General features: G+C 35.8%; 1 protein-coding gene across 3 annotated transcripts; it reads right to left on the bottom strand.

Moving 5' to 3' along the window:
- Window positions 1–485: 485 nt before the first annotated feature.
- Window positions 486–26,583, bottom strand: LOC135641044 (pantothenate kinase 2-like). Of its 3 annotated transcripts, none has more exons than XM_065156031.1 (25): window positions 26,425–26,583; window positions 25,057–25,341; window positions 24,334–24,543; window positions 23,981–24,039; window positions 23,304–23,377; window positions 20,965–21,094; window positions 19,982–20,101; window positions 19,811–19,905; window positions 19,634–19,727; window positions 17,781–17,912; window positions 16,667–16,779; window positions 16,268–16,460; window positions 10,865–11,076; window positions 9,907–9,951; window positions 9,733–9,781; window positions 6,114–6,196; window positions 5,792–5,908; window positions 4,476–4,539; window positions 3,677–3,823; window positions 3,426–3,584; window positions 2,003–2,086; window positions 1,663–1,860; window positions 1,492–1,563; window positions 1,018–1,157; window positions 486–714 (listed from the first exon to the last, which is right to left on the bottom strand). In XM_065156031.1, the coding sequence occupies exons 2-24, from the start codon at window positions 25,292–25,294 to the stop codon at window positions 1,059–1,061; spliced, it is 2,787 nt and encodes a 928-aa protein (XP_065012103.1). In that variant the 5' UTR covers window positions 25,295–25,341; window positions 26,425–26,583; the 3' UTR covers window positions 486–714; window positions 1,018–1,058. The 3 variants fall into 3 exon arrangements, with proteins under 3 accessions (XP_065012103.1, XP_065012104.1, XP_065012106.1); XM_065156032.1 differs by lacking the exon at window positions 26,425–26,583 and adding an exon at window positions 26,246–26,418; XM_065156034.1 differs by lacking the exon at window positions 23,304–23,377 and having other exon boundaries at window positions 20,965–21,081.

The raw sequence follows: 26,583 nt of genomic DNA, 5'->3' as shown, positions 1-26,583 counted from the left end.
TTCAATATTAATAAAAAGATGATCTAAAATGTATCATATAAAGCTACTACTCAAAGTCTAAAAAAGATATGTTACCAATATTTTATAATTTAGATTATTTTACTAAAATTATATTAAATTTATATTTATTTTTAACTTAAAAACTCTAATTTATTTTTTTATTTTAAAATTTTTTTAGAACCATTTTTTGATAATTTTATCACCATAATATACCAACATAGTACATTTTGGTACATATCGAATCGATAACTGATTGACATATCGGTATGAATCGATAAGAATCGATAAGACGAACCTGTTGGAAAGCATAGGCAAGTGCCTTAATTAGATCAAATCGAGTCATCAATGATGATTTCAACATGCAGTGTCTTTAGCTACACCCCATGCAAAGGTTCTCTCAACCCAGAAAATTCCTTGCACCATTTCTCTACCATTAGATAGAGCGTTTAAATAGTACGCTATCAATTGTCAAAAGAATCTAGGGAGGCACTAAATGGACAAATTTCCTGAAAATATTCTGTATAAGAAATACAGAAACGAGAAAATCGTGAATAATCTCAAAGAGGCATTAATTTTATTTTCCATTGTACATTGATATGCTACAGAGTCAGCAGGCTATTGGTACTGGGGCTTGATGAAGTTTTTAATTTATACAAGACTTCTGCCAGCATCATAATTATCAATTTCGGTGAGGATGATTAAGCAGAACTGTGCCTGCAAAAGGTTCAAGTTGCTCAAGTTAGATATCACAAACTGGTAAAGAATAAAGCAGATGCACCATGATGATAATGCACAAATAACAGTGACAAGTGATTGTGTTATGCAAAAAGCATATTAAAACCTTTTAAGATTAGATAAACAAAAATTTTAAGATATGTATGTCACAGTAGTAGGGGGGTAAACCCTAACTCCTTTAAAGTACCATTACTAGTCTACTTATTCCGAATGGTAAAATATGACATAATATGCACCAATAAATCAATATCTGATGCTTCTCGCGTGGCATAATCATCTTACCAGTGTCAAGTCAAAACACCTGAGAATTGAATGCACTTGTTTCATAGCTGTTCTTTACCAGGCTCAAACCGACAGATACAATCATATATATTTCCGTTGAAAAGCTTTTCAGCCAATCTCTGATTCTTCACCATTGCAAGCTGAAAATGACAGTTATGAGTTGTCTAAAGGCTGCTAGCATATAAAACTTTGTAAAGGCATGATGGAAAAGGATATTCAAAGGTTTGGTTTGGAATTTTGTAAAGGCATGACCTCTAATGGTCAAACCAAAGTCATGTTTTAAATAACTGGCAACCTAATTGAAGCCAAGGTCCAAAGAACCAGATGCATTGCTATATTAGTAGGCCCAACATCAGCTTATTGATGAATACTCAAAATATATCCAAATTGATTAATATATCCCTTTTCTCAGGTCCCCTAAAACGGATTAATATATCCAAATTGATTATCCTAGACTCCATCAAATACCCTCACCTTCAGTGCATCACAATTAAAATGAGCATTTAGGTTAGTATGGATGGCTCGCCCCATTCCCTCCAGGATTATCTGCATCACATTCAAAGCCAGCTCAGATGTACAAGCATTTGTAGTAGATAACATATATTGAGGAAAAGTGTGTTTAAAAAGAAATTTAAATTGCCATACCAAGTCTGCATCTTTTGCAACAGCAGCAAGCTCTGAGCTGACCTGCCGTAAATCTATGCAAGGGCCCCCAGATCCGTTCTCAGCAACCATCAAGGACACTGAGGTTGAATGATTTTTCAATCCATCTTCTTGTATACTTACCATTGCATCCATTATCAATCCTCCAGCTTCAGCAGCTTTTCTAATTATATCACAGTGCTGTAAAGTTTTAGACAAAACCATCATGTTAAAACTTAAAAAGAGAGATGCTGAAGAGTCGTGGGAGATCTCAACAACAAATCAATTTGATCCGGAAAAGGCTACTAAAAGACAAAAAACTGTTCATTTAGTTAACACCAACCTTTGCAGCTTCAGCCACAATTTCAGGAAGTTCAAGAGCTGTGACATCATTTAAAGCAGGCAAGGAATTTGCAACCAGGACAACCTGCAGCAAGGGAATATCATCATATGCTCTGTATTATCACTTGTAAATTTTAATCATACTAAAAGAACATATGCTTCTAGCAGTTTTAATTTGGTCAAGAGCACTCGAACCGGTTAGGATATTAAATACACAATGGATCTTTCAATTTAAAGTTTGAGAAATTTCTGAAGAAACATACTTGAAGATCTTTCAAGTAATGTCTCCATGAGAAAATTAGTATATAGCAAATGTTTCGCCTATAGCACAAATATTTTATAGTTAAAATCCTTGTAGAGATTACATTTGTATTTGTGGAAGAACAAAGATGCATCCAATTTCCTGCACTCGAGCACATATCATAAATGTAGTTGACGAATACTTTGTCAAGGCATTTCTTTGCTTGCTAAGTCTTACAAAACAGGAAGATTAAACAGAACAATTTTATATCTTTTCATTTTTTTTCCATGTTGGCAAATGGTTTTCAAATGATAGAATCACGTGAGACTCAGAATATGTTCATTTATGGGAACTGCAAAAACCAGTTGGCAGCACTGAATATTAAATGATTACGCTGTTCCAAAATATGAAATTTAACAGAGTCAAATTATTTGTAGCAACGACTGAAACAAGCAACAAAGAGAAGTCCCATATTAATGTTTTTTACTTTTTTATGTGAAGCACTAAATCATTAACCATATCATCTTCAACCCTCAGTCTTGCCAACGACCAAAAAAGAGATGAATAAGAGAAAGAAATACACAAAGAACAAAAGAGAACAGGCTGCTGCCAAAATGTTCTTTTCCCAGAATGGACAGGGATGGCATCAAGAAGCACAAACACAAGTGAGGAGTTGGCAAATGGCACCTTTCTTAGGGTAAAATAAAATGAAATAATAGAATTAAAGCATAATGTCCATAACTACAATACTTTTGCAACCTCCAAGAATCTCAGCAGGTTTTAGATCTTTATAAGAACCAGTCTGAATTTCCATCAAACACTGGATGCCAAGCTAATAATTTGAGTGTCAAGTGATTAATATTCTTTCAAAAAGAGAGAGAAAAAGCACCATTAAAGTCGAAAAACTCTTTCAAAATGAACGACTGAGAGACAACCTGAGGTTTTAGTGTACACATACCATATAAAGAACATGCATTTAAAACAATCTAGTTCCACAAATAAAAAAATGACCAGTCCCATCTCTTTTGCACATATATAAAAATATTTGTTCTTCTTCCTCACCGACGATTGCATATGAAGACCATACAAGACAAACATTATGTTTTATACATGATAGTATTAGTAGAAAAAAATAGCAACACGTACAGCTACCTATTTGCTATTTGCTACATTTCTAGCTTACCTCAGTTCCATGACGGAGGAATTCTCGAGCTAATGGAAGCATCCCAAGAACAACATCAGCACCTGAGTTATCAACAAAGAACAAAGCTCTTTTATATGGTTGGGATTTCTCGTCTCCAGAACCAAGCATTCTTTCCTTGAACATATCAAAGTCATCCACCTGAGAAAAAAAGCAGTTCTGGCTATGCTCAACTGTATCTGGAAAGCATATGTTTAAGTAATTGTTGTGGTAGTAAATTACTACTAATTTACCCGCCATGGTCGTTGCATCTTTTTGCGGCTCATCCGATATATTTCAATAATCGTTCCCTTGTGATAAAGGTCAACACAAGCACGAGATCCCCAATCGAAGATATTTGCAGCAAGAACACCTTCGATAAGAGCAAGCAATCTATCTTCCTACAAATCAGTGCACAACCTGTCAGTGAAATATACTGTGTAGCAAGCCTCAATCAACACACAACCTTCACTCTTCAGAGGTATCTCCAAGATTCATATCATAAACTTCCTGCTTATAAGCCCATTTTTTCAAGCTAATCTAAAAGACAACCATTTTAATTTAGCTTGTTCATGTGACAACAAATGTCATACGTACGCTATGATAAAAATCAATTGACAACATGCAAACAAATCAAGAACAAAGTCATGAGTTAATGAACAATATATCTTAAGCAAAGCAACCCTAGTACATATTTCCAAGCCAGCACAGAAATGCGTATTAAGGAAACAAGAATTGTCAAACTCTTCTTTATAGATTGGTTGTTACATCTTACATGAGACAGTGAGCTGCCTTTGGATTCCTCATTTCAACGCTAAATAATGCTTTATTTCATCAATGCATAGTGCTCAAACAATTAGAAAGTATGAGGAAATTGTTCTAGTTGTTAGAAAGTGCATAAAGTCCTCTCCAATTATAAAATGATATTACTATAAGTTCAGTATTCTCAAAGAAAGAAAATGAATAAAGTTATCCAATTATCCAAGTGCTCTACTCAACACTGTGTTCTAAATGTCATGATCTATGGCCAAAAAAAAGGATCACATTGTATACCTCATTCATATTGTCAAGCTCAATAAGAAGGTCAGGTAAAACAGCAAGAGAAGCTTCATTTTCCCTGTATCACAATAGATAACATTGGAGAATAAGCAAATACCCACACATCAGATTCTAATCAGTATTTAGTTGCAAAGCATAAACATGTATTATATGTCGAAATCACTCATGGCACTACAAGCATAGTTGTTAGGGACAAAATTCAAAGAGCTATTCAATATTAGAAATGATCGCATCAATCTCATGGAAAAAAGATATCACAATGCCAAGGCCTTATCCCAAAATTGCTAAAAACAAGCTCCAGAGGTAACAAAGGGAACATTAGGATATACCAATTCTTTCAATTCTTTCTTAAATTTATTATAAGTGGGAAATTAAAAAAATACTACAGACAAAAAGTAATGCAAAGAACACATTCGACACAATACAGAGGCTGCACTCAGTTTAGGCTTAAAGTTAGGTTGCTGGTTATTGGTTTTACCTGCCAAACACTTAATGTGAGGAGAGGTCAAACTAGTCATGTAAAAGGAGTTAACCTAAATAACAGGGATAAAGTGTAGGCTAGAATAACCCTCTTGTTCTTTGCTAAACAATATAGCTAACACTTTAACAACAAATAATAAAATGGAGCAACAATCAATTAGCTAGATAATTTAACCTGGCTATTTTAATCGTAAACAGAAAGTAGCCAATGAATAACATATATAGTGTATTAGGCTAATAAAAGCTGTCATGCAAATATAAGATCATAATATCTTGCTCACGGTGTATAAGCAAATCGACTATTAAATAGGACTACAAAATTTCTGATGAAAATGAAAAATATTATTATTTTAAAGTACATTAACAAGCCTTGTAAGAATCATAAGTAGGGAACTTCTACTTTCCTTATAAAAGCAAAATTTATTGTCATATAGACAGATTTAACTATGGATCTGTAAAATTATGACTTTGCATCATTTATTTCAATAATTCTTATCAAAATTATCACATTAAAATGCAAATCGTTATCTAGGCGAAATGGCTTGGCATTGTTAAAGCATTTATTTATTTCCAAGAGGAAGAAAATATTCCACCAATCATAACACAAGTAACGAGTTAGATTTTACTATTAGAAAAAGTTCTATAGCAAACATTGTACCAGTCGATGAAACGGCAAGGAAATATGATCACAATACATTGTCTACATGAAATTTCTGATAGAAAGAAATATCATATTACTTAATGATTCAAGAGATCAAAGAGGATCCCCGTTCCTAGTTAACAAATGGCACAAACTAATCATTTAGAAATTTAAAATTTTCCAAACCAACCTTTGTTTAATTGTGATATAGGCATCCATAAACTGAAACTCCCTCAAGCATTCTTCCCTTAGCTCCAAAAGTTTGGCTAAGCCTAACTTCCCATAAGCAGCAGGCTCTTCCATTAACCTACAGTAAAAATCCAAATTTGCTTTATAAAGTGTCCTCTCCTTTTATTTAGCTCAAAATTAATCTCACTATGTTGAGAGTTCAGCATGCAGAATCATTTGCTTTACATCAACACAATGGGAAACATGATCAAAGCAGTTAAATAAAAAGTTCAGACGAACCATATTCTAATACCAATTTTTGGAACCTACAATGACAGATTTACCTTGCCAAATGAGCCGAGAATGCATGAGCAAATACATCTCCCCTTCTTTTGGCATCATCAGTTCCACCTTCACTTGCTACTGCCTATAAGATAGTGATAAGCATCAATTTCATTAGTAATGTGATCGACTTTAGTCCTTTTTTCTATTATAGCCAGTAAGAGGTAAAATTCCAGTAATGTTATAAATTTAGATGATGATCCTGAAATTTCAAGGGACTGATCTGAAAATATTATGAAGTCCAACCAAATGTAAGATGTATACAGACAGCTAGTAGCCTAGTACTAAGATAAAATAAATCATTTAGAATTGGCACACATAGATTATATGCATAAATACTACTATCTTCATTATCATTGTCCTATTTAGCACTATTAATATTATTCACTGTTGTCGTGATCTCGTCATCATAACTTCTATCAGAGTCTGCAATTCACCAGGACTGGTCCAGGTGTGGAGCTCTTAGATCTAGTCCAATTTTTTTTTTAAAATCTTTAAACTTTGAAAGAACATGCTGCCAAACCAATAAGGGCTCATGTCTCCATCTCGATGCATGAAGCACCATCCCTGCTACCATCCACCCATGGCCAGCTGCCTTCCTCTGTTAAACTTCTCTTTCCTACACTTCCTCCATCGCCTCCTCTTACTCCCTCTTCCACTTCTTCCTTATCCTCCACCGTCTACTTCCTTCCTCTTCCTCCACCGCTTATTCTTCTTATTCCCTCACGGCCTCACCTTCATCTTACTAATCATTTAGAAACTTCAAATTTGCCAAACCAATCTTTGTTTGATTGTGATGTAGGAATCCATAAACTGAAACTCCTTCAAGCATTCTTCCCTTAGCGCCAAAAGATTGACCAAGCCTAACTCCTCATAAGAAGCAGGCTCTTCCATCATCCTACAGTAAAAATTCAAATTACCTTCATCCATTGTCCTATCCATTTCTTTAGCTCATAATTTATCCCATTATGTTGAGTGTTCAGCATGCAGAATAATTTGTTTTGCATCAATATAGTCAGAGACTCGGAAACATGATCAAACCCTCAGCACTGGGTACTGCCAAGCGGACCTGTACCAGTCTGGCCATGGCATGAGTCTAGCACCTGAAATTGCATTCCTTGATTTTTATTACTGTTGTTGTTGACTTATATAATAAAAAATATCATTATTACATAACTTCTTGGTATTTAAAATTGTTTTCCCTATATATTAATATACAATGATAAACTTATACTTGGATTCAAGTTGCGATAGTTAACGGAGACAAGTCTGGTTTAGAGTCTGGGCCAATTCAGGTTGTGTTTCAAAGTTTATAGCTACTTTATTTATATATGTCATTATATAAAGCATCTTTAAACTGATAAAATGTGATTATATCCAAGTCTAATTTGTGCTATTCTGTCTTGCAATCAATTCAAAGTTGGAAAATCTACAAAGTTACAGTCTGATATTATTTTATGTCCATCTTAGACAACAGCTCACCATTCTTTGTCATAATATGTCCCAAATTAGCCCCTACTGGTTAACACTTAGGGCATGGTTGGGATAATCTGAATTTGGCTTGCTATTTCCAAGTCCAGGGATCCAACAAATATCTGCACCTGTGCTGAAGCACCAAAAAATTGTGCATCCATTATTTATGGGGCTTCTAATGAGAAGTGCAAAGAGATCATTCAGATATGGGAGGCAGTTGATTTCTTTTATGGTATGAATAAGTTCTCTTAAAAGATGAAATTTCCCTAGCTCGTTGGGTGGTAACTACTTTTTCTTCAATCCACTCCAAAGCAAGGTTTGTCATACGCAACATACCACTCGGTACGGGTGATATATACCAGTTTGACAGCAGACTAGTACGGGTGATATATCAGTACGCTCTTATGTATGTAGTGTACCGATAGCTAGTCAATACATTGGTACGGACCGGTAAGACGAACCATGCTTTAAAGTCTAAAATTTTTATTCATTTGGGCACTTTTACAACCCTTCTTACTTCTTCCTCTTATTTAATTATTTTTCCTCCTCCATTATTTGTCTGTCAATCATAGAGCTGCTGTTCTTAAATCTGAGAGCTGGACTTTGTTGGTCATTGAGGGCTGGACTTTATTGATGACCAACAAGAGCCTCAACAGTCTTGAGAATTGAAAATTGTCCTCTGCAAGCATGGATTCTACTCCCTTCTGCAGTCCAGGTCATCTATCTGCATCACATATGTTCTCTATGAGGCCCTACATGTCCCATGAAGTGAAATCTTTTGACAAATGTTCTGGTAGGCACACCTCTGAGCTTCAGGGAATACAGCATGATATCTTCAACAAAGCAAGGATTATAATTTCATACCAAACCAGAGTTTCGATCTCAACTCGGTATGGTACAGTACGAGCATATCGAGCGGTACACTTTAGCGTATCGCTCGGTGATATATATATATATATATATATATATATATATAAAGTTAAAAAAATAAAAAAGAAGATGAGACGTCACCTCGTTTCGTCTCCCCACGTGCAATTTATTCTCCCGCGTGGGGAACAGTTTCTTCTCCCTGTTGAGGCCTTGTCGCCTCAGACGAGGAGGAGGCAACATCTTCTTCTTCCTTTTCTTCTCCCTCTTCTTCAGACATGAGGAGAAGAAAAGGGAGGGCAGCGACGGATCAAGATCGTCAAGGGAGAGCGATGTCGGATCTCCAGGTTCTCCCTTTTCTTCTCCCTCTTCTTCTTTCTCCCTCTAATATCGCCCGGTAGCGGGCCGCGACGGTCGAAATCGACCATTACCGATCAATTTTGGATGATAACAGGGCGAAAACAACCCTAATCGACGGTACCGCACGGTAGTGGGCGGCCCGTGTATCGGTCTACTGGCTGACCGGTACGTACCGCCCGATACGGGCGATATCATTCGAAATTAAAATCCTTGCAACAAACGACCACTTAAAAATCATAATATTGATGGTAAAGTCAGATGGTTTGATATGCATAAAATAAGTAAAGATTATTTTTGTGTATAAGAAATGAGAAATCATGGACCTCAAGTTTAAGTCACAGGATCATGTTCAGCAAAGAAGAGGAAGAAATAAGGAGTAGGAGGCAACTCCAAGTGAAAATAATATCAATTTCTTTCAGTTTGAGGACAAGCTCATGTTCAAATGAACATACACCTATATGTAACACATATCTTCAATATATAAAACATGTGATGTGATCAGTTGAAAGTTACTGATTTAACTTTGGATCTGATAGTGTTAATAAGAAGGTGAAATTTACTGGCAAAGAAGTGGAATAAAAAAGTTAAATAGATACATAATACTTTCTTTCCTTGACCTTTCATCTCCTTATAGAAAAGCGGTCAACGTTGGCCTGTGCTCACACTTCTAATATATATATTGTTCAATTCTTTATAGAAGAATTTCCCAGATGAATCAACTAATATTTTTTCAATGAAGACAGTTGAGGAATCTAACAAGTGAAGCTTAAACCAAAATAGTAGGACTTTCAGTTTCCAAATCTTTACAAGTTAGCAACATCAAGATATTTGGACATGTTGATGTATCTTAAAAGCTTCCTCAATCAGTGAGCATGAACAAATGACTTTATAGGTAAATTTTTTATGCTTCATAGTTCATACCTTATCAACAAGGTCAGGCAAATGCTCAGATAACACAGTGACCCAATACCTACAGCATGATACAACTTGCACATGAATACTTTTGAACAGTGAATAACTCCAAGTCTCCAACAGCAGTTTATCAAGAAAAAGCATGAGCAAGAATAACAAATAGAGTAACTTAAAGCAACTTACTCCAGTTCACCATGATCCAAGAGATCAATAGTGTTCGGCTCATACCTGCAAATGAAGATAATCAAGAATGAATGAAGTTAAATAATTTAAGGTTATTGTGAAAGGTTGGAAGAGGGAGAAAAAATTGTGCTTACGATAAGTCAGATACAAAACTAAGAACAAGATGAACATAAACCATGTAATATGAATCTAGCATGCCAAAAAGAATTAATTAACCAGTACAATGGAATAGATAAAACCAGAACAATGGAGTAATACTGTTGTTGGGATTCAATGAAAGGACCGATCAATATAACAGATAAGAGAGTTGATGGGATACAGTGAAAAGGAGAAAAAAGCACTAGTAGACATTTCTTGTAAGATACAAACAAATGCTCATTTGCTTAACTGCTAACTACATTGGTTGTGAGACAGGCAAAAAGACCATCAAAGACTTGAAAACAGTAAGACCATGTGCTGAAACAATGGAGTCATAATGATGCATGTCTAACACAAGACAATGCCACAGAAATATATCAGATACTCATGTAATAGCTACAATTATTTCAGCCTTTCAGGTTTGACTAAGTTATTCTTATAGCAAAGCAATCCTTACCCGTTGCAAGGACATTGTTATGGATGGTTGCCCATACAAAGTTAAACTCTCTAAAACAAACAGTCATTGGCAAACATACAGATACTAGGAGATGCATGAATATATACACATCAATAATAAGATACATGCGCTCAGGCATCTGCACATTTACTACCCGGATATAGAAACAAAACTAAAGTTAGATATATTTTGAGGGAAAGCTGAAGGAAGATGTAGAAATTAGAAATTATATAAAACCTGTTGATCTTTCATAAAAAAACTTCAGCTCAGAGTACATCACGTGAGTTTACAGCAAGGCATAATTTACATAATGAAATACCCAGTAATTATTCCGCAGAACTTCAATATCTTGTGAAGACTTACATCTTAGGATCTGCCAACAGAGGAAACTCCTCAAGTGTGGGCACAAGATGAAGAACACCTATGTTCAATGCAGCACTTGCGTCTGAACGCAAAGTATTGCCCCTGGATGAAGGCCGTTCAAAGCCACCCATACCAGTTGTCCCAGGTGGAGCCATAGGTACAGGAGCTGTAATCTGAGTACCCCTCTGAACAAACTTCTCCAGCCACGAAATCTGCAAAGAATCACATCAAGCCTATAACTCACGCTATTCATAGAAAATAGATGAAACAGCCACTGAAACCGACATGCATAGGAACAAGAAGAGAATACATGATGACAAGTATGATGAATATTGTTTACATGCCCATTTGATCAGATACTACTGAATTTCTAGTTCTCTGCAGACTTGATAAGGAATATCCTTTGCCTTATAAAAAAGAACTTGACATATGATGTGTCACGCCTCGATCTAACCTAACTTGGTTCTCAAGAAGATCAGTCCGTGCGTGAAATAAAGTCATTTTCACATAGCTAAATAACTTTTTTTCTTAAAACAATGAGTAATTACTAAATACACTTTCACCTCTCACTTCTGATATAATGCTACTTTCAAACAAATATGTCCTTATTTTTAGCATGTAACAATATGTTGATTCCATATTAACAAATACAAGGGTCTATGTCATGCATGAATAAAGCATCAACATAGTCATATACTGATCATATATTGATGATATATAAAGTTATCATATCAATCATGCATGAAGCCTACTTATCGATATATTTACTCTAATTACATGCAATGGAATAAAGTTGTTCAAATAAAGAACACGTCATATTTCATACATATCACATAACAAGGATCAAATCCATATCACAAGTCATACATCATTCTCTTTTCTTTTTCTTCCATCTTTTTTTATATCACATGTCATATTATAATTTATACTTCCTTATTCATATAGGAAATAAAAATAATTATGAAATATATAATTGATCATTTGGGAAGCAACATAGTATGTTCAACTGCAGGAGTTTTAAATAAAATTTCACTATTTGAACCAAAAGGAACTCATAAAGTCCTTTTTTTTTTTGAGGTTCAGCTTGTATTGTGGTTACTGAGTACTGGAAGGAGAAGGATGGTTGCAAGAATATGAGAACAGAAAGTAAAAGAAAAAGTTTCATGCAGTTATTAACTAAGATCCACAAAATTATGTAAATGTTGTTTTGTGATTAAAACTCAACCATGGAACATTGGATTCCCACATACATGCAAATCTGAATTGAGATTTTATACAAATTACTGACCACGAATATTTCCTCATTGCAAAAAAAAAGGACAACACCTACATAAGAATTGACCTATTATTTTCCCCGTTCTTGGATAATACAGTGCCAGAAATTAAAGATAAAAGAACTGCCTCATTTCCAGGTACATGGCGAAGTAGGATAGGAAACCATAGTTGTTTACAAAAGTACATCCTCTGATTTTATAATTTTTTTAATGATTTCACGTCATACATAAAAACACACCAAAATGATTTCCTTCTATCTAGCAATCAAATTATTCTTCAACCATGCACTTCTCAAGGGACAAATTAATGACTTACAACTACAAGTTTGGACTTCTAGGTTATCGGGTTGCTATTCAAACATGGCGGCAATAGGTGAACCCATTGTGCCTAGCCTAAAGGACCACACATGAGGTTATCTCTCCCTTCCTCTAGTAGATCAATTCTCCACTCATTATTTCCTTTAATATATCTACTACACAACTGAAAGTTTCCCAACTCAAAATAAGACAATGGAAAACACATAACATATAAAACTCAACATGAATACAGGTCCATGGATCATGAAAAATCATTCTACAAAATTTCATAAATTGATACATATAGTGAGAGAGATCAATAAAATAAATAAGAATAATAAAACTTTAAAGAAGAGACGAGAAGGTTTCCTTCGTCATGAAATCATATTTTATCAAAGATAAGGAAGACAAAAGGAATCATAAGCCCTAACGTCTTTTTTGTAGGTGATGCCCTAACATCTCCTCTTCTCCTTCCTCGATGGCCAAACTCTCTGCCACGAGATGAGAGGATGATGACTATAAATAATGAGGGAGGAGACTTAACCCTAACCTTAGGTTCATATATGAAATCAAAATACTAATTTTCCCCTAATTAAAATTAAGATATTATACGATGTGCTATACAAGGCTTGTCCCCCATGGCTGATTTAGTGATACTTAGTAGTATTATAGTATATAACAAAATATCTATTTTGAGCTTAAGAAGGAGATTTCCTTCATCATAAAATCATATTTTATAAAAGATATGGAAGACAAAAAAATTTGAATCCCTACCTTGATCTTCGTTGTAGGTGATGCCCAAGTGCCTCATCTCCTCTTTCCTCGATAGTCATGCTATCTACCACAAGAGGATTATGACCATAAATAAGGAGGGAGGGGATTTAACCCTAACCCTAGGTTCATTTATGAAATCAAATTACCAATTTGCCCTTAATTAAAATCAATCTATTATATCATGCGTGATTCAAGGATTATCCCGTATGACTGATTCAATGATACATCATAGTATATAACAAAATATCTATTTTAAACTTAATTATGAAAGATAAGGAAGACAAAGAGAATCGGGTCCCTAACTTGGTCTTTGTTGTAAGTAATGTTGTCTCATCTCCACCTTCCTCAATGGTCGTGCTCTCTGCCATGAGAGGAGAGGATAGCGGTTATAAATAAGGAGGGAGGGGATTTAACCTTACCCCTAGGTGCACTTATGAAATCAAATTATCAATTTGTCCCTAATTAAAATTAGAATATTATCTGATATGTAGTACTAGACTTGTCTCATATAGTTGATTCCAAGGTTTATTGTACCAATGCGTATAGCCTAATATGGGCGGTACGTACCGATTTGACAAGATACCAATACGTGGACCGCCTTTTATCGGGCGGTATCGATCACTTGACCTCGTATCGAGTGATATGGGGTCTGTACCGGGCGATAATGGTCGAAATTCGACCGTTACCGACCTGTACCAATCGGTAATGATTATATTTCAAGCATTACCGATCATGGGTTGAGATTGCCCTGTTTCAAATGGTCAATTTAATCGTTTAAGGCTTAGAAAAGGGTTTTTAAATCATTTCCTCCTGACTCTTTCAACTCGTTTCACTCTCTCAAACTCTTTTTCACTCAGATCTCTCTCTTATTCTCACATTTTTACTCTCCTAAAACTCAACAAAGCTACAATTGATGAATTGGATCAAATTTAGGGGCTAAATTGGGAGAATTAAGAGGAAGTCCACTCTAATCAAGAAGTATGTATTCTCTTTCTAGATTTTTATTGATTTATGAGATAACTAAGCCTATTCTATGTGGTGTATAACTTAATGTCTAATATGTTGTTTAATGGTAGAATAATGTTAATTAGGGAACAATTAAGGTCTTTAATGTTGTGATTAGTGTGTCTAATATTTTTTTTTTGAAATTAAATAATCGCTGGGTCCCCCACGTTTGCATGCCAAGTGATTCTAAGGTCTTTAATGTTATGAATAATCACTAGGTCCCCCATGTTTTCATGCCAAGTGATTCTAAATGTGCTTGTCCTATCTCGATAACATATGTCACGGACTTAGCTGATTTTGCCTAAATCGTACAGCATAATTGCATGTTTGTACGCAAAGTATCAATCTCCCCAAAACCTCTTATGGTCCCTTAAGGACTTACAAAAAAGAAGACGGGTTAGAGGGAGCATTTAACTTTGGATCTCATAAGCATACAGTTCAGCAAACACTTGATAATCAATACAAATTACAAACATAGACTTTGCAGGCTATAAATGATCGCGCGACAAAAGGTCCAAGTTGGTCTGTCATGACCAAAAGTCCCCATAAGTCCCCACATGATACCACTGAGGAATAAGACAACAAACCAACCCTAGACACTGCCCCAAAGGCCCATCTAACCATGTGCCACCTAGGTAGCTTTAGGGTGCTATGTTGGCTGACACTCCACATCACTCTGCGAAGATAAAAAACCCCCAAAATAGTTATCTGGATGACCTATTTTTAGGTAGTTTTGTCCAAGGTTTGAAATTTCGTACCGTACCGGAGTTTCGACGATCTCTCGGTACGGTACGGAACGGTATACCGCTCGGTATACCGAGCGGTATACCGAGTGATATATGTATATATATATATTATATATATATATTTTTTTTATTGGCCGACGTCGCATCGCCTCGGCGACGTCGCCTTTTCCTTCCCCACACGGGGCGACGTCGCCGAGGCGACGTTTATTTAAATTATATATATATATATATATATATATATATATATATATATATAGCGACGTCGTGTCGCCTCGGCGACGTCGTGTCGCCTCGGCGACGTCGCCGAGAAAGGCGCCGCGTTACCGCCCGTTACCGAATGGTACCGGGCGGTAACGGTCGAAATTTCGACCGTTACCGCCCGATATTACTCGTAACGGCCGATACGGGATATTTTTTTGCGTGTACCGCCCGGTAGGGGGCGGTCCGCGTACCGGTCGCCTCTCGGACCGGTACGTACCGCCCATACCGGGCGGTACGATTCGGTAAGTAAAACCTTGGTTTTGTCTTTATGCAATGACTGTAGACAATCTATGCTTACAGGACTAAAACGACCACAAAAGCCAACCAAAATGGGACTGTCAAGCCTACTGCAATCTTTTTATATGTTTTACAATGTATAAACAAAATCAAAAGATACGAACATACACAAACATTACATCGAACACCTCGTGTATAGATTTTTCCATGACAAGATGACGACTATAAATAAGGAGAGGATTTAATCCTAATCCTAAGTTCACTTGAAATCAAATTACCAATTTGCCCCTAATTAAAATCAGTCTCTTATATCATGTGTGGTTCAAGGCTTTGTCCCGTATCGCTGATCCAATGATACTTAGTATTATATAACAAATTATTTGTTTTAAACTTAATTATGAAAGATAAGGCAAAAAGAATCGAATCCCTAACTTGGTCATTGTTGTAAGAGAGGCTCTAACGTCTTCTCTCCTCCTTCCTCAATGGCCATGCTGTCTACCACGAGAGGAGAGGATGGCGACTATCAATAAAGAGGAAGGGGATTTAACCCTAACCCTAGGTTCACTTATGAATCAAAGTATCAATTTACCCATAATTAAAATTAGGGTATTATAAGATGTGCGGTACGAGGCTTGTCCCCTATGGCTATGATTCTTAGTATATAATAAAATATCTATTTTGAATTTAAAGATAAATAGGAATATTTACAAATCACTCAAGTAATAAGGTGACAATTGGAAGCAGTGTGATGATAAGAAGTGCGATAATTCAAGCAAATGTGTACTGTACAAAGGGAACAATGTTCTTGCCTTTTCATTCAGGTTGCCAAGCGGAGGACCATGAATCTTTCCCCCAATACAAGGAGCCTCCATAGGAAATCTTTCAACCAACTGATGTGCTCTCAAGTAATCAAGGCCATGTGTTTCATAGCTCATGAATGCACCAAGAGCTCCTAAAAAGCCCTCATGACGCAGAAACATAGCTTGTGCCTGTCCCTTAGACCTAAGGATAACGAAACATCCAGCAAAATATTATAGAGCACTTTAAGTGCTGAAGAATCAAGTTATGAAAGTAAACTATTACTTCTACCGGATTCCACATCAAATACATGAAAATTAGGCCAATTAGAATAAACTTGACAAGCATACGGTAATGATATTCACAAAATTAACAAAATTATAATTAAAGTGAATTTGACAACACATTACCAGAAATGCACTGCAAAAGAAATGGTGTCCATGGTGTAAGCATGACCACGAATGAAGAATCCTCCAAAAAATATTTTTTTCAGCCCATAACGAAGTGCATTTAGATATGAGATCTAAGACAACAGCAACAATAATAAGCTGTCAATCCCAATTTTCTGGGTTCAGTTAATTTTAAAACATCTATCACGTAAAAAACTGAGAGAAATTATCACAAACAACATAGTAGCCCTTCATGGGATTCAAGAAATAATTGCAAATTCGGACATAACATGGATAAAGGCCACAGAGAGAGATTAAGAGAACAAGATTAAAAATTCCAGAGAACCAAAATAAGTTGCTATGGGAAAACTGGATCACAGCAATATGTTCTCGTCATACTTAGGAGTTAGGAGTTGGGAGTTACGTGAAGTCTCAATACGTTGAGGATCAGAAAACTAGGTAAACTCAGACTCCTATATTAACAAGAATATGTTCTCGTCATATTAAGCAGCAACAGTTGGTTGTAAAGCTTCATCTATAATCTCAACAAGTTGTCAATTACATATGGCGGGTAGCATCAATGATCCTCAGTGTACCAACTAAGTTGTTAACAATAGGCAGATATGAACATTCCAAAAATCACAGTCAGCTTCCAGTTTAATATACAATCATAAGCAGTTCAAGTCCAATTTTTTAACAATAGCAAACTAAAAGAACCAAATTGATACAGGCAAATTCAACCTTCCCTCTTGGTTTTGTATTACAACAGAATGCGACATGCAGGAATGCTGTTCCCAAAATTCAAACAATTGATACCAGGCTGCAATAGGAGAATCTTGCAATTGTGCGAAGGCTCGCTCTCTATATGACTAAATATCTTGAAGTTACTACAAGGTTGCTAATTGTATTTTTGAAGCACATAGAACTTGTGAAATACTGGACTAACATAAATAACAAATAACAGTGTCATGAATCTATAAAATTAAATGCATCAAGAAATGGGTGTATGATGCCAGAGCTCATAAATAGGAAGGCATTCAAGATACATGTTCCTACTTCACAAAGAAAAATATTATCTAAACACTTCTCTTAGCAAATTAATTTTTGGTCCATGGATACAAGTCAGGAAACTAACCTGCCCAATGTTATATGAAATCATCCGCAGAAGAGAGAGAGAGATATCTTCAGGTCTGTAATCAGAAAGTTCCTTGGTTTCTGAAATTGTTTTTCCAAAACTAGAAGCTATAGTTGATGCTGAAAGCCCAATCTAAAACAATTAAGATAAGTCTAAGTTATTTAAAGCACAATAAGAGAAAGGCCACAACGCTTGCCACAGCTAATATAAGACACTTGAATGTTCTCTTAACCAGTTCAAAAATGATTTCTGAAATATAATAACAAAAACATTGTCTTGATACAGACATGCAAAGTCTGATGTGGTCGGTTAGTTGATCAATTCTTAAAGGATGTTGTTATGTGTACTAAGGATGAATTTAATCACTTGCTTATACTTTACACCAGAGACAACGGAAAAACACATAGTATGACAGTAATAGTGCTACTGAGAAATAGCACTTGAAGTTAAAATGGACGGAAAAAATAATTCAATTAATACAACCTAGGGCTTTCTTGTCATAACAATAGTGCACAAAATAATAAAGTTCTAACTGTTCAGATTATTAGTATGAAGTGGCTATAGACCTTTTATTATTGTTAAGCTAAATTCCTACTCTCAGAGGAGAGCAAGAGGAAGAATTAACTTCTAGAGACATGTAACTATTAAGTCAATTGTGGTAAAAAATTGATGGGCACAGTTAGAGGATTGGTGATTAAGAGAAGAGCAAGACGAGGTAACATGATTCTTTAGGACCCAGCTCACATGACTATCACAGCCAACTAAATGTTATAAGAAAGTCATGAAGGTGCTAATGGGCACAATTGGTAAGGTTCTTGACTGTTGATAGGAAGTTCTTGGTAATCCGGTGGTAATATAGAAGGTCATGAAGGTGCTAATGAGCACCAAAATATCATTTACAATTTCCCAAATTTTAGATCCAACTGGCCAATCCGGTGGTAATATACTCAACTTACTTACCTTCAGTGTTTGAATCCTCATCTCAAAAATCTTAACACAACCGACTAGCGTGGTGGTGGCATACCCATCTTACATACCTTAGGTTCAAGATTCGAATTCTTGTCCTAAAAAAATCGAGGTTATTAGCTAACTCAATTCGTAAAAACCTTGATAGCAGATAGCAAAGACCTGTGAAATTCCATCTTCACAATATACAATTTGCACATAAGAAAAAAAAATCATTTCATGGATACGTACAACAAATACTGGCCCAGATGGGGACTGTCGATTTATGAAAATCACCCTTTCTAGGTGGCAAAAGCATAGTGGCTATTGATGTTAAATACTAATTGGTTACATTTGAAACATAACCAGTTTCAACCAAAGCATACCAAAACAAGTATTAAAAAAAAAAAATTGCTGTGATCTCTCCCTCTCTCCTTTCTGTCATCTTCCTCCCCAGCCACAAGACAGAGAAGAGAAGAGGAATATAGAGATCCCACAGCCACCTCCCTATAGCCATGGCAACTGCGACTGCTCTGGCTCCTCTTGCAGTGAACTTGAACTGGAACCAATCCCACCTCTATTGCCCTACCTGTGGTTCCATGCTCTGAACCACAATGACCTCCTATCATACCCCAAGGTTCAATTCACAGCATCAAATTTCCCTCTATTGAACAAAATAACAAGTACGAAAGGCATATCTTTAAGTCATCATCAACAGCATGATTTCTCTTCCCTAAAATGAATGTGGTTCGTACTTGCAGTGTAACCCGGACGCAACAATAAAAGCTAAATTATAAGTTTATCCTACACATATTAATCATAACCCAGTAATAACGCATGATAAAAATAAAATATAAATGTCAACTTATTTAGGCAACAGAAAGAAGACGATATAAGATATTAAATACCTTAGAATAGTCCAAACCACCATAAATATCTCCAACAAGCATATCAACATTACTACTATCTCCTTGCTGGCTCAACTCTAACAGCTCATCAAAACTGTAAAATGTGTAAATCTTGAAAGAAAGAAATTTAAACATATTTCACTTAGCGAGTCTACAAATGGAAGAAGAAGCACAAACTTCTTGCATTTTGTCAACAGCCTCCCGAGCCCCCAGAAAGTCCCACCACCAACATTAGTCCCACTAACTCGTTGATATTTCCCATCACCATCCACCTAATGAAGCAAACCAGTTAGAGAAACATCTAATGTACCAAGAAATAAAAAAAAAAAGATTACAGATAATCAGTACCTTGATGATACTAACTCCAGAACCAACATTAACAAGAAGATAGGGAAACATATCATTATGATCAATCTGCACAAACTCTTTCTGGCCTTCCATGTGCGTAAAAGCTTCATGCCGTATTGCCTTAACAAAGTATGGCAGAATTAATATCAGATGTACGGTAACTATTAGAAAGGACATTAAAGAAGAAAAAGATTGTGTAGCAGCTGGCACATTATTGCTGTTGCAAAAATCCATATCCAGTAAAGAATTAGAGCATTATGAAAGAATGTCACCCCACTGAATCCCTACTTTGACACAGCTATAGTGTATAATTTCCTTTATAGAACTTTCTTGTGACATCTCAACTCTTGTTCAGTTCCAGCTGTCTAAATTAACTGAAGTTGGGAATGATCAGGTGCCAATGAAAGATCCAGTGCTCAATATTTCTCTTTACAAAGAATCTAATGTACAAATGAAAGCAAGTTTGTGTCAGGTCATTAAGATACTCGAGTAAGAAAGTGGGCAGAGCAATAACTTATTTAGCTAGATTCTTAATAAAAATGATCCATTCATTTTTGTGCATGTTATTAATATTCTAGCAGCAAAAAGAAAGATTGTCACATTGGTCCTCCAACTGCGGAAAAGGGTAGATGCATAAAAAGAAGGAAAGAAAATGTTCGCATTTGTCCAGATTTTAGAGTGATAAATTATTATTGTGATTAGGCTAAGGTCAGGTGATTTGTTAAATTGGTAATCTGTGGCCCATGTTCTTTAATAGAACAAATGAAACACTACATTATAGAAACATCTATGATATCCATAGCAAAAAAATCAAGTGACATTTGCATCATCAATCAACATCTCAGAAAAAGCAAGAGAACAAGTACAAAAGTCACATCTTTAATGAGAAAAACATACTTTAAGCAAGAAAAAAAATATTATGAAGCCAGTAGATAAAAATTCCTGCAAATATAGCATTAAAGAATAAATGAGAAAAAACATACTTTAAGCAAAAAATTTGCTCCAGCTACAAGGCAACTCATTTCATCTTCCTTGTCAAGACTAACTCCAAGCCTTTCTTTCAAGACATCAGCAAATTTGTATGCCCCTCCACCTGTGGCCTTTTCGAGAAATCTAGTCAGTACACTAACATTAGTTAGACCAGTGTTATCTAAAATTATAAATACAGAGTACAAGTGACTACCATATTCACAATATCAACCCCCACTAAACAAGAAAAAGTCAAAGTCAGAAGCAAAAAAAAAAAAAAAAACACAACACCTGTAACTGATATGTATGGTATCAGCTATGAATTACCAAGAACCCTAATTACCTAGGGTTGAGACATCTGACACGAACCTTCCCCTGTTGATCAGCTCTGCTGAGGGCAATGTCGCTAGTCAGACTAATAGATGAAACGTAGTCAGATATGGCAAATTTTTTTGTCGACTGTCAAGTAACACACAACCACCATACTTTATTGCTTAGGCTTGGACTAGCAATGTAAACAATTTTAAGCATGCACAAGCAGATTTAACCAAGAACTCTAGCTGAAGTTAAACAAATAGGAAGCCTGGTCACCATGAAGGTTGTGAATAATTGGACTTAAATATCCATGTCTCTTGAGCATAGACTGAATAGTCTAAAGAGAAATTAACAAAGGAAATCCAATTGTTGCGTTCTCTTATCATCTTTTTTAAATAAATAAACAAATAAACCAACATTAAAAGGCTCCTAGACCACCACAAGAAATAAATTAGACTTACGGTGATAAGAAAAAGAAAAATGCTGCAAGGTCATAAGAAAAAAAAAAATGCACAAGAAGGGAGTGCTTGACAGGTTTGGCTGTTTAAGATGTCAAACTTATACCAGTGACCAGACATCTATTTGAAGTCTGATCCAGGGACTAGCCTCTGGCCTAATTACTATAGCACAATCAGCATGCATTTATAATTCCAACCAAATCGTGTTGGTTCAAGTAAAGCTGCATTAAGTCAAAAAAAAAGCAGCAAACCTCATAGAAAAAGTACTAATGAGATTAGTTAGTACAGATGGAACGAACTTTGTTTGCATGTACATCTTCATATAAACGGTACATAGAAATCATATTCTGTGGATAACATGAATGAATGATTAACAATTTAAAACACTAGGTTTGGATCACATGTTATGACACAATCTGCAACAAGTCTATGGGAAACCAACTTCACAGTATTCCAAGACAAGGACAGACAAAATTATTCTCATATCATGTGAACTAACCAGTAGTTCAAGTTAAGCATCAGCCAATGTTCAGGTTGGCTTTTCAAAAAGGTACCACTAAGAATAAGCATATCTTATCTAAAATGTGCTATTTTCTAAATTCCTCTTCAAATAAATAATGGTACATCAAGTGCAGTCAAGCAGGTTCCCAACAGGTGGCAAAAAGCATGTCAGCATGAAAGCCTCACAGTACAACAGGCCATAGGTGTATACCACATAGCCAGGTCAGCAATTGCACATCGCCACATGGAGTCACGGACTGATCTTATCTGATATGGTGGAAATGTAAACCCCAAATGACTAATGAAGTTAGAGCTAGAAGTGCCTCTGTTAAGTATGTAATTCTACATTCTATTATCTTGGTAAATACTTGGTTAACACATCCAACTTGACAATGTGATAAATGAATAATCTCTCCTTTTTAAATAACAACATTTCAGACAGAAATTCAAGTATCTACTAAAGCCACATGACGTATAGGTTAAGAGAATTTGAGACTATAGCTCTGTATAAGCTTTAGGATCAGTTCTATCACGTTTCTTTGACAACAAGATAGTAAATAAAAGGAAACTGTTCTTTTAAAATTCCACACTTTCTGTGTGGAGACTTATTTAACACTTAATAATAGAAAAATTAAGTGCTGGTTTTAGAAGCATAAATGAACCAAAATTGAATATTAACTCAATGTCAACCTTTATTGTTGTTTTGTGACCAAACACAGCAATGCATCAAGTGCTCCTTGATACCTGGTGCTACTTAGGAATTCAGTTATACTTGACATGGATTGCAAACACACAATGCTAATTGGTGGCTCAGCACCAGGGCTGGTTACTACACAGCCAACCTACTACATGGAAATCTCATAAAAAAATCATAATAATTTTTCACAATAATTTACCATCAGACTTTGTATAACGACTTTTACGGATCACAGACATGGTACTTTGAAAGAAAAAAAATAAAAAACTTTCTTCTTAGTTTTAAAGGACTTACAGGATAATTGTTTTTTTTTTTATAGTGTTACATGCCTATACTTAATGATGTATGTTCTTTGTTTGAAAATATGCGATTAAGAACTCACAAGGAGACATAATAGTAGCTGGCTTCTCCCAGTGTTAAATTTATCAGGGATTGTTCAAAGCTAGAAGGGAATGCCTGCAGAACATCTGGATCCAATCAGTTGCTTTGGGGATGATCAACTATACTAATGGAAGCAGTTCAAATCCATGGTATTTGAAGTTCATTATAGATGACATTTTGGAGTTAGCAAGAGAATGTAAAGTTGTAAATTTAAGTTAAATTAAGAAAAATGCTTACAGGATTGTTCATAAGGTTGTAAGTTTTGGTCATCTATATACGTCAGCTCACACCTGGGGAACTGAATTAAGCATGTTATTTTTGGAAAATGTAACTACCAGCAGTTGGTGGTTTACTAGAATGTAGTACTTTGTTTTCAAAGAAATTTCTGTTATATTTTTCAGCTGAAAATTCATAGAAACTCAGAGGATATGTATACACTTAACTAGCTGAAGTGATTGGCACAAAATAATGAAATATAACCTCAGACTACCAACATCATTAATTGACCTTATGGTCATAATGATGCAATATTTTATGGCAGCATCTCTCAAATTATTATGCTCTAAAGACCCCAAGGAACTACATGAAAGCCCATCAATGAATTTTATAATTTGAAAGAAAAGCAGAATGGATGCTGTAACAAATGTAACAAATATAAGTAATGTTTGTGAAGGTTACCTTGATTACTATATTAGCATCCGTTTGAGTCTCAGATCGCCATGAAGGTGAATCAATCCCTATAATCTAAAATGACTCAGTAGTAATATTTAACAGAAAGTCTGAAAAAAAATTATGGACTATTCATGAAGGAGCCATGACTTAGTTCCAAATTGTTAAGCTAATCTGCTGATAATAATTATTGTGTTTGATCATCACAATGGCAGTTTCAGATCAGATTGTGAGAACAGATTGTCATAACAAACGGCTTTCTGGCAGTCACATCTTTCTCTTGGTTACTAACCACCAGCTACCTAATAATATTTTGTAGTCCTCATCTGTTACTACTATACTGTAAAGATCACAATACATACCACCACGATGAAGTTGCTTTGAGGAAATAAAGTCAAGGCATTCATTCAACTTCCCCGTCTCAAATTTTACAAAATGAAGCCTCCCGCCAAGAATCGGATAACTCCTTCTGTTACCATTAGAGAGCCCAAACCTTTTCTTCATGGATCTCCTCTTATCATCAGGTGACTGTTCCTCATGTCGTGAGAAGTATACCAGCTTAATGAGGGAACCTAGCACCAAAGAAGCATCATGAAAATTAGACGTTGGCACAGCTTTCAGAGGATAATAAATTGGAATCAATATGATTTTGTCATTTGAAAAATAAGCAGTAGCATTCAGATAAATCCTTCCATAATAGTGGCAATGGCACATTCATAACCTGCCACATCCCTTGCCTCTCTCTCTCTCTCTCTCTCTCTCTCTCTCTCTCTAATTTGTCATCATGCTGGCTGGTTGTGACAATATGCCAGTCCATAATGATATATTATGCCAGTGAGATGGCTAGCCAGAATGTGACACAGACCATTAACTGGTTCCTTGCAAAAAACCTAAGAACTTCACAAAACAACGACCACCATCTATCCAAAAAAACTGAAAAAGACAGATATATCAGCAATGAATATGAGCATGATAATTCTATCCCAGAATGGATTTCTCAGAAGAAGATGAATCTCTTTAGTAATATACAGAACATTACTAAAAGAAGCAACCAGGAAAAGAAAATGGTAGGTTAGATAGAAGACCTCCAATATCCAGGGCCAAGTGGGAGATGTCATCAGACTGGTTCGGCAACAAAATGGTAGGGTTCCTGTCCTCAGAATCTTCTTGTATGGCAGCCCTACTAACATCGAGCTGTGGCCGCGAGCTAGATCTGTGCATTGAGTTGGTCATGGTTGACACCATCTCCTCCTTGCTACTATGCTTCAACTTCTCTTTGCTATAGTCATGGTCAGGATTGCTGTTGTTGAGTTCACTGGCCATTAATCTTCCCTTGCCTACGGTCTGCCTTACTCCAACCGTCTTAATAACTGCTAATTATGACCAATAATTCTTGAAGAATGCATACGGAAAACAAGAGGAAAAGCAACAAGAAATGCATAGCATAATTGTAGAATTAACTCATAACGTTCTGCGACCTTAGAGCATACATTTATCTCCTCAAATTTCAAAATTATGAAAAATGCTTCAATGAAGGATGGAATTTCAAGAGAGAAATTAATTGTTCATGATCTTGATTATATTCATCATCCTCAGCGAAATTATATTATATCAGTAAAGAATGCATATATTTTACTTATATATTATTTCAATAAAGGACGTTTCATCAAGTACGAAGCTAATTGTTCGTCCATCTTGATTAAAATCCAAACTATAATATATCAGTAAACATTGTATGCACCGTCTTGATATATATATATATAGAGAGAGAGAGAGAGAGAAGAAAATCCTAGTCAAAATTGTTTGTGAAATCAGATCAAATGGAGAAAGAACCAAGTCAAGAAATGAAATTCCACACGGAGAATTAATCAAGAAGAACAAAGAGACCACATCAGACATCTAAGGATCAAAAGGAAGCAAGAAACCGAAAGTAAAAAAAACAAACGTAGCTTAGTCACAACGAGTTCTTGAAATCAATTCCAACAGTTAAAAGACAGAAAGAATCAATTAAAGAAACAAAAACCAACACGAGAAAGAGAAAAGAAATCAAGAGGCACAAAGAGATAACATCGCACTCCGCTAATGTCCAATTGATTCAAAACCCAGAAAAAATAGAAATACAGGAAGATTTTGGAGCGGAACAGAGGAAGAAAGAAAGAATGGAGAACGTACTAAAGCCAGAAGTGTTCTTGAAACCAAATCCGAAGAAAGAATCATCTAAAGAAACAATAGTTCCACGGGAGGAAAAGAAATCAAGAAGCACAAAGAAACCACCTCGAACACCACCCCCATGATTCCCAATCGATTGAAGAAGAGGTATCCTCGCGATCGGAAGAACGAGAAAAGAAGAAAAAGAACGAAACGGGCAAGAGGAGATCGCAAATCTGAAGGTGCATGGAATTGTTGAGGATCGATTAGATACGAAGGGAAGAAGAGAAGCGTTTTCCACCCACCCAGGAGGAGGTCGGTCCAATGTGCCGGCTGACAATGAGAAGTGCGAGTGACGACGTTCCGTAGACAACCCACCCGAACCGAGGGGCAGATAGCACTCAAATAAAATCCTCTAAAACATCGATTCGGAGGATTCCATATCTGCCGTCCATTTAGCCGAT

Source organism: Musa acuminata, chromosome BXJ3-6, assembly GCF_036884655.1.
Source record: "Musa acuminata AAA Group cultivar baxijiao chromosome BXJ3-6, Cavendish_Baxijiao_AAA, whole genome shotgun sequence".
Lineage (NCBI taxonomy): Eukaryota > Viridiplantae > Streptophyta > Magnoliopsida > Zingiberales > Musaceae > Musa > Musa acuminata.
Note: the sequence above shows the minus strand (reverse complement) of the source record. Positions and strands in the feature narration are given on the sequence as shown.

Coding starts and splice junctions, on each gene's coding strand:
- LOC135641044 (XM_065156031.1), bottom strand. CDS start 25,294: ATGGCCAGTGAACTCAACAACAGCAATCCTGACCATGACTATAGCAAA. Junction 9,952..10,864: donor CTGTTGGCAGATCCTAAGAT/GTAAGTCTTCAC, acceptor CTTCATTTGCAG/GTATGAGCCGAACACTATTG. Junction 1,564..1,662: donor TTGCAAAAGATGCAGACTTG/GTATGGCAATTT, acceptor AATGTGATGCAG/ATAATCCTGGAGGGAATGGG.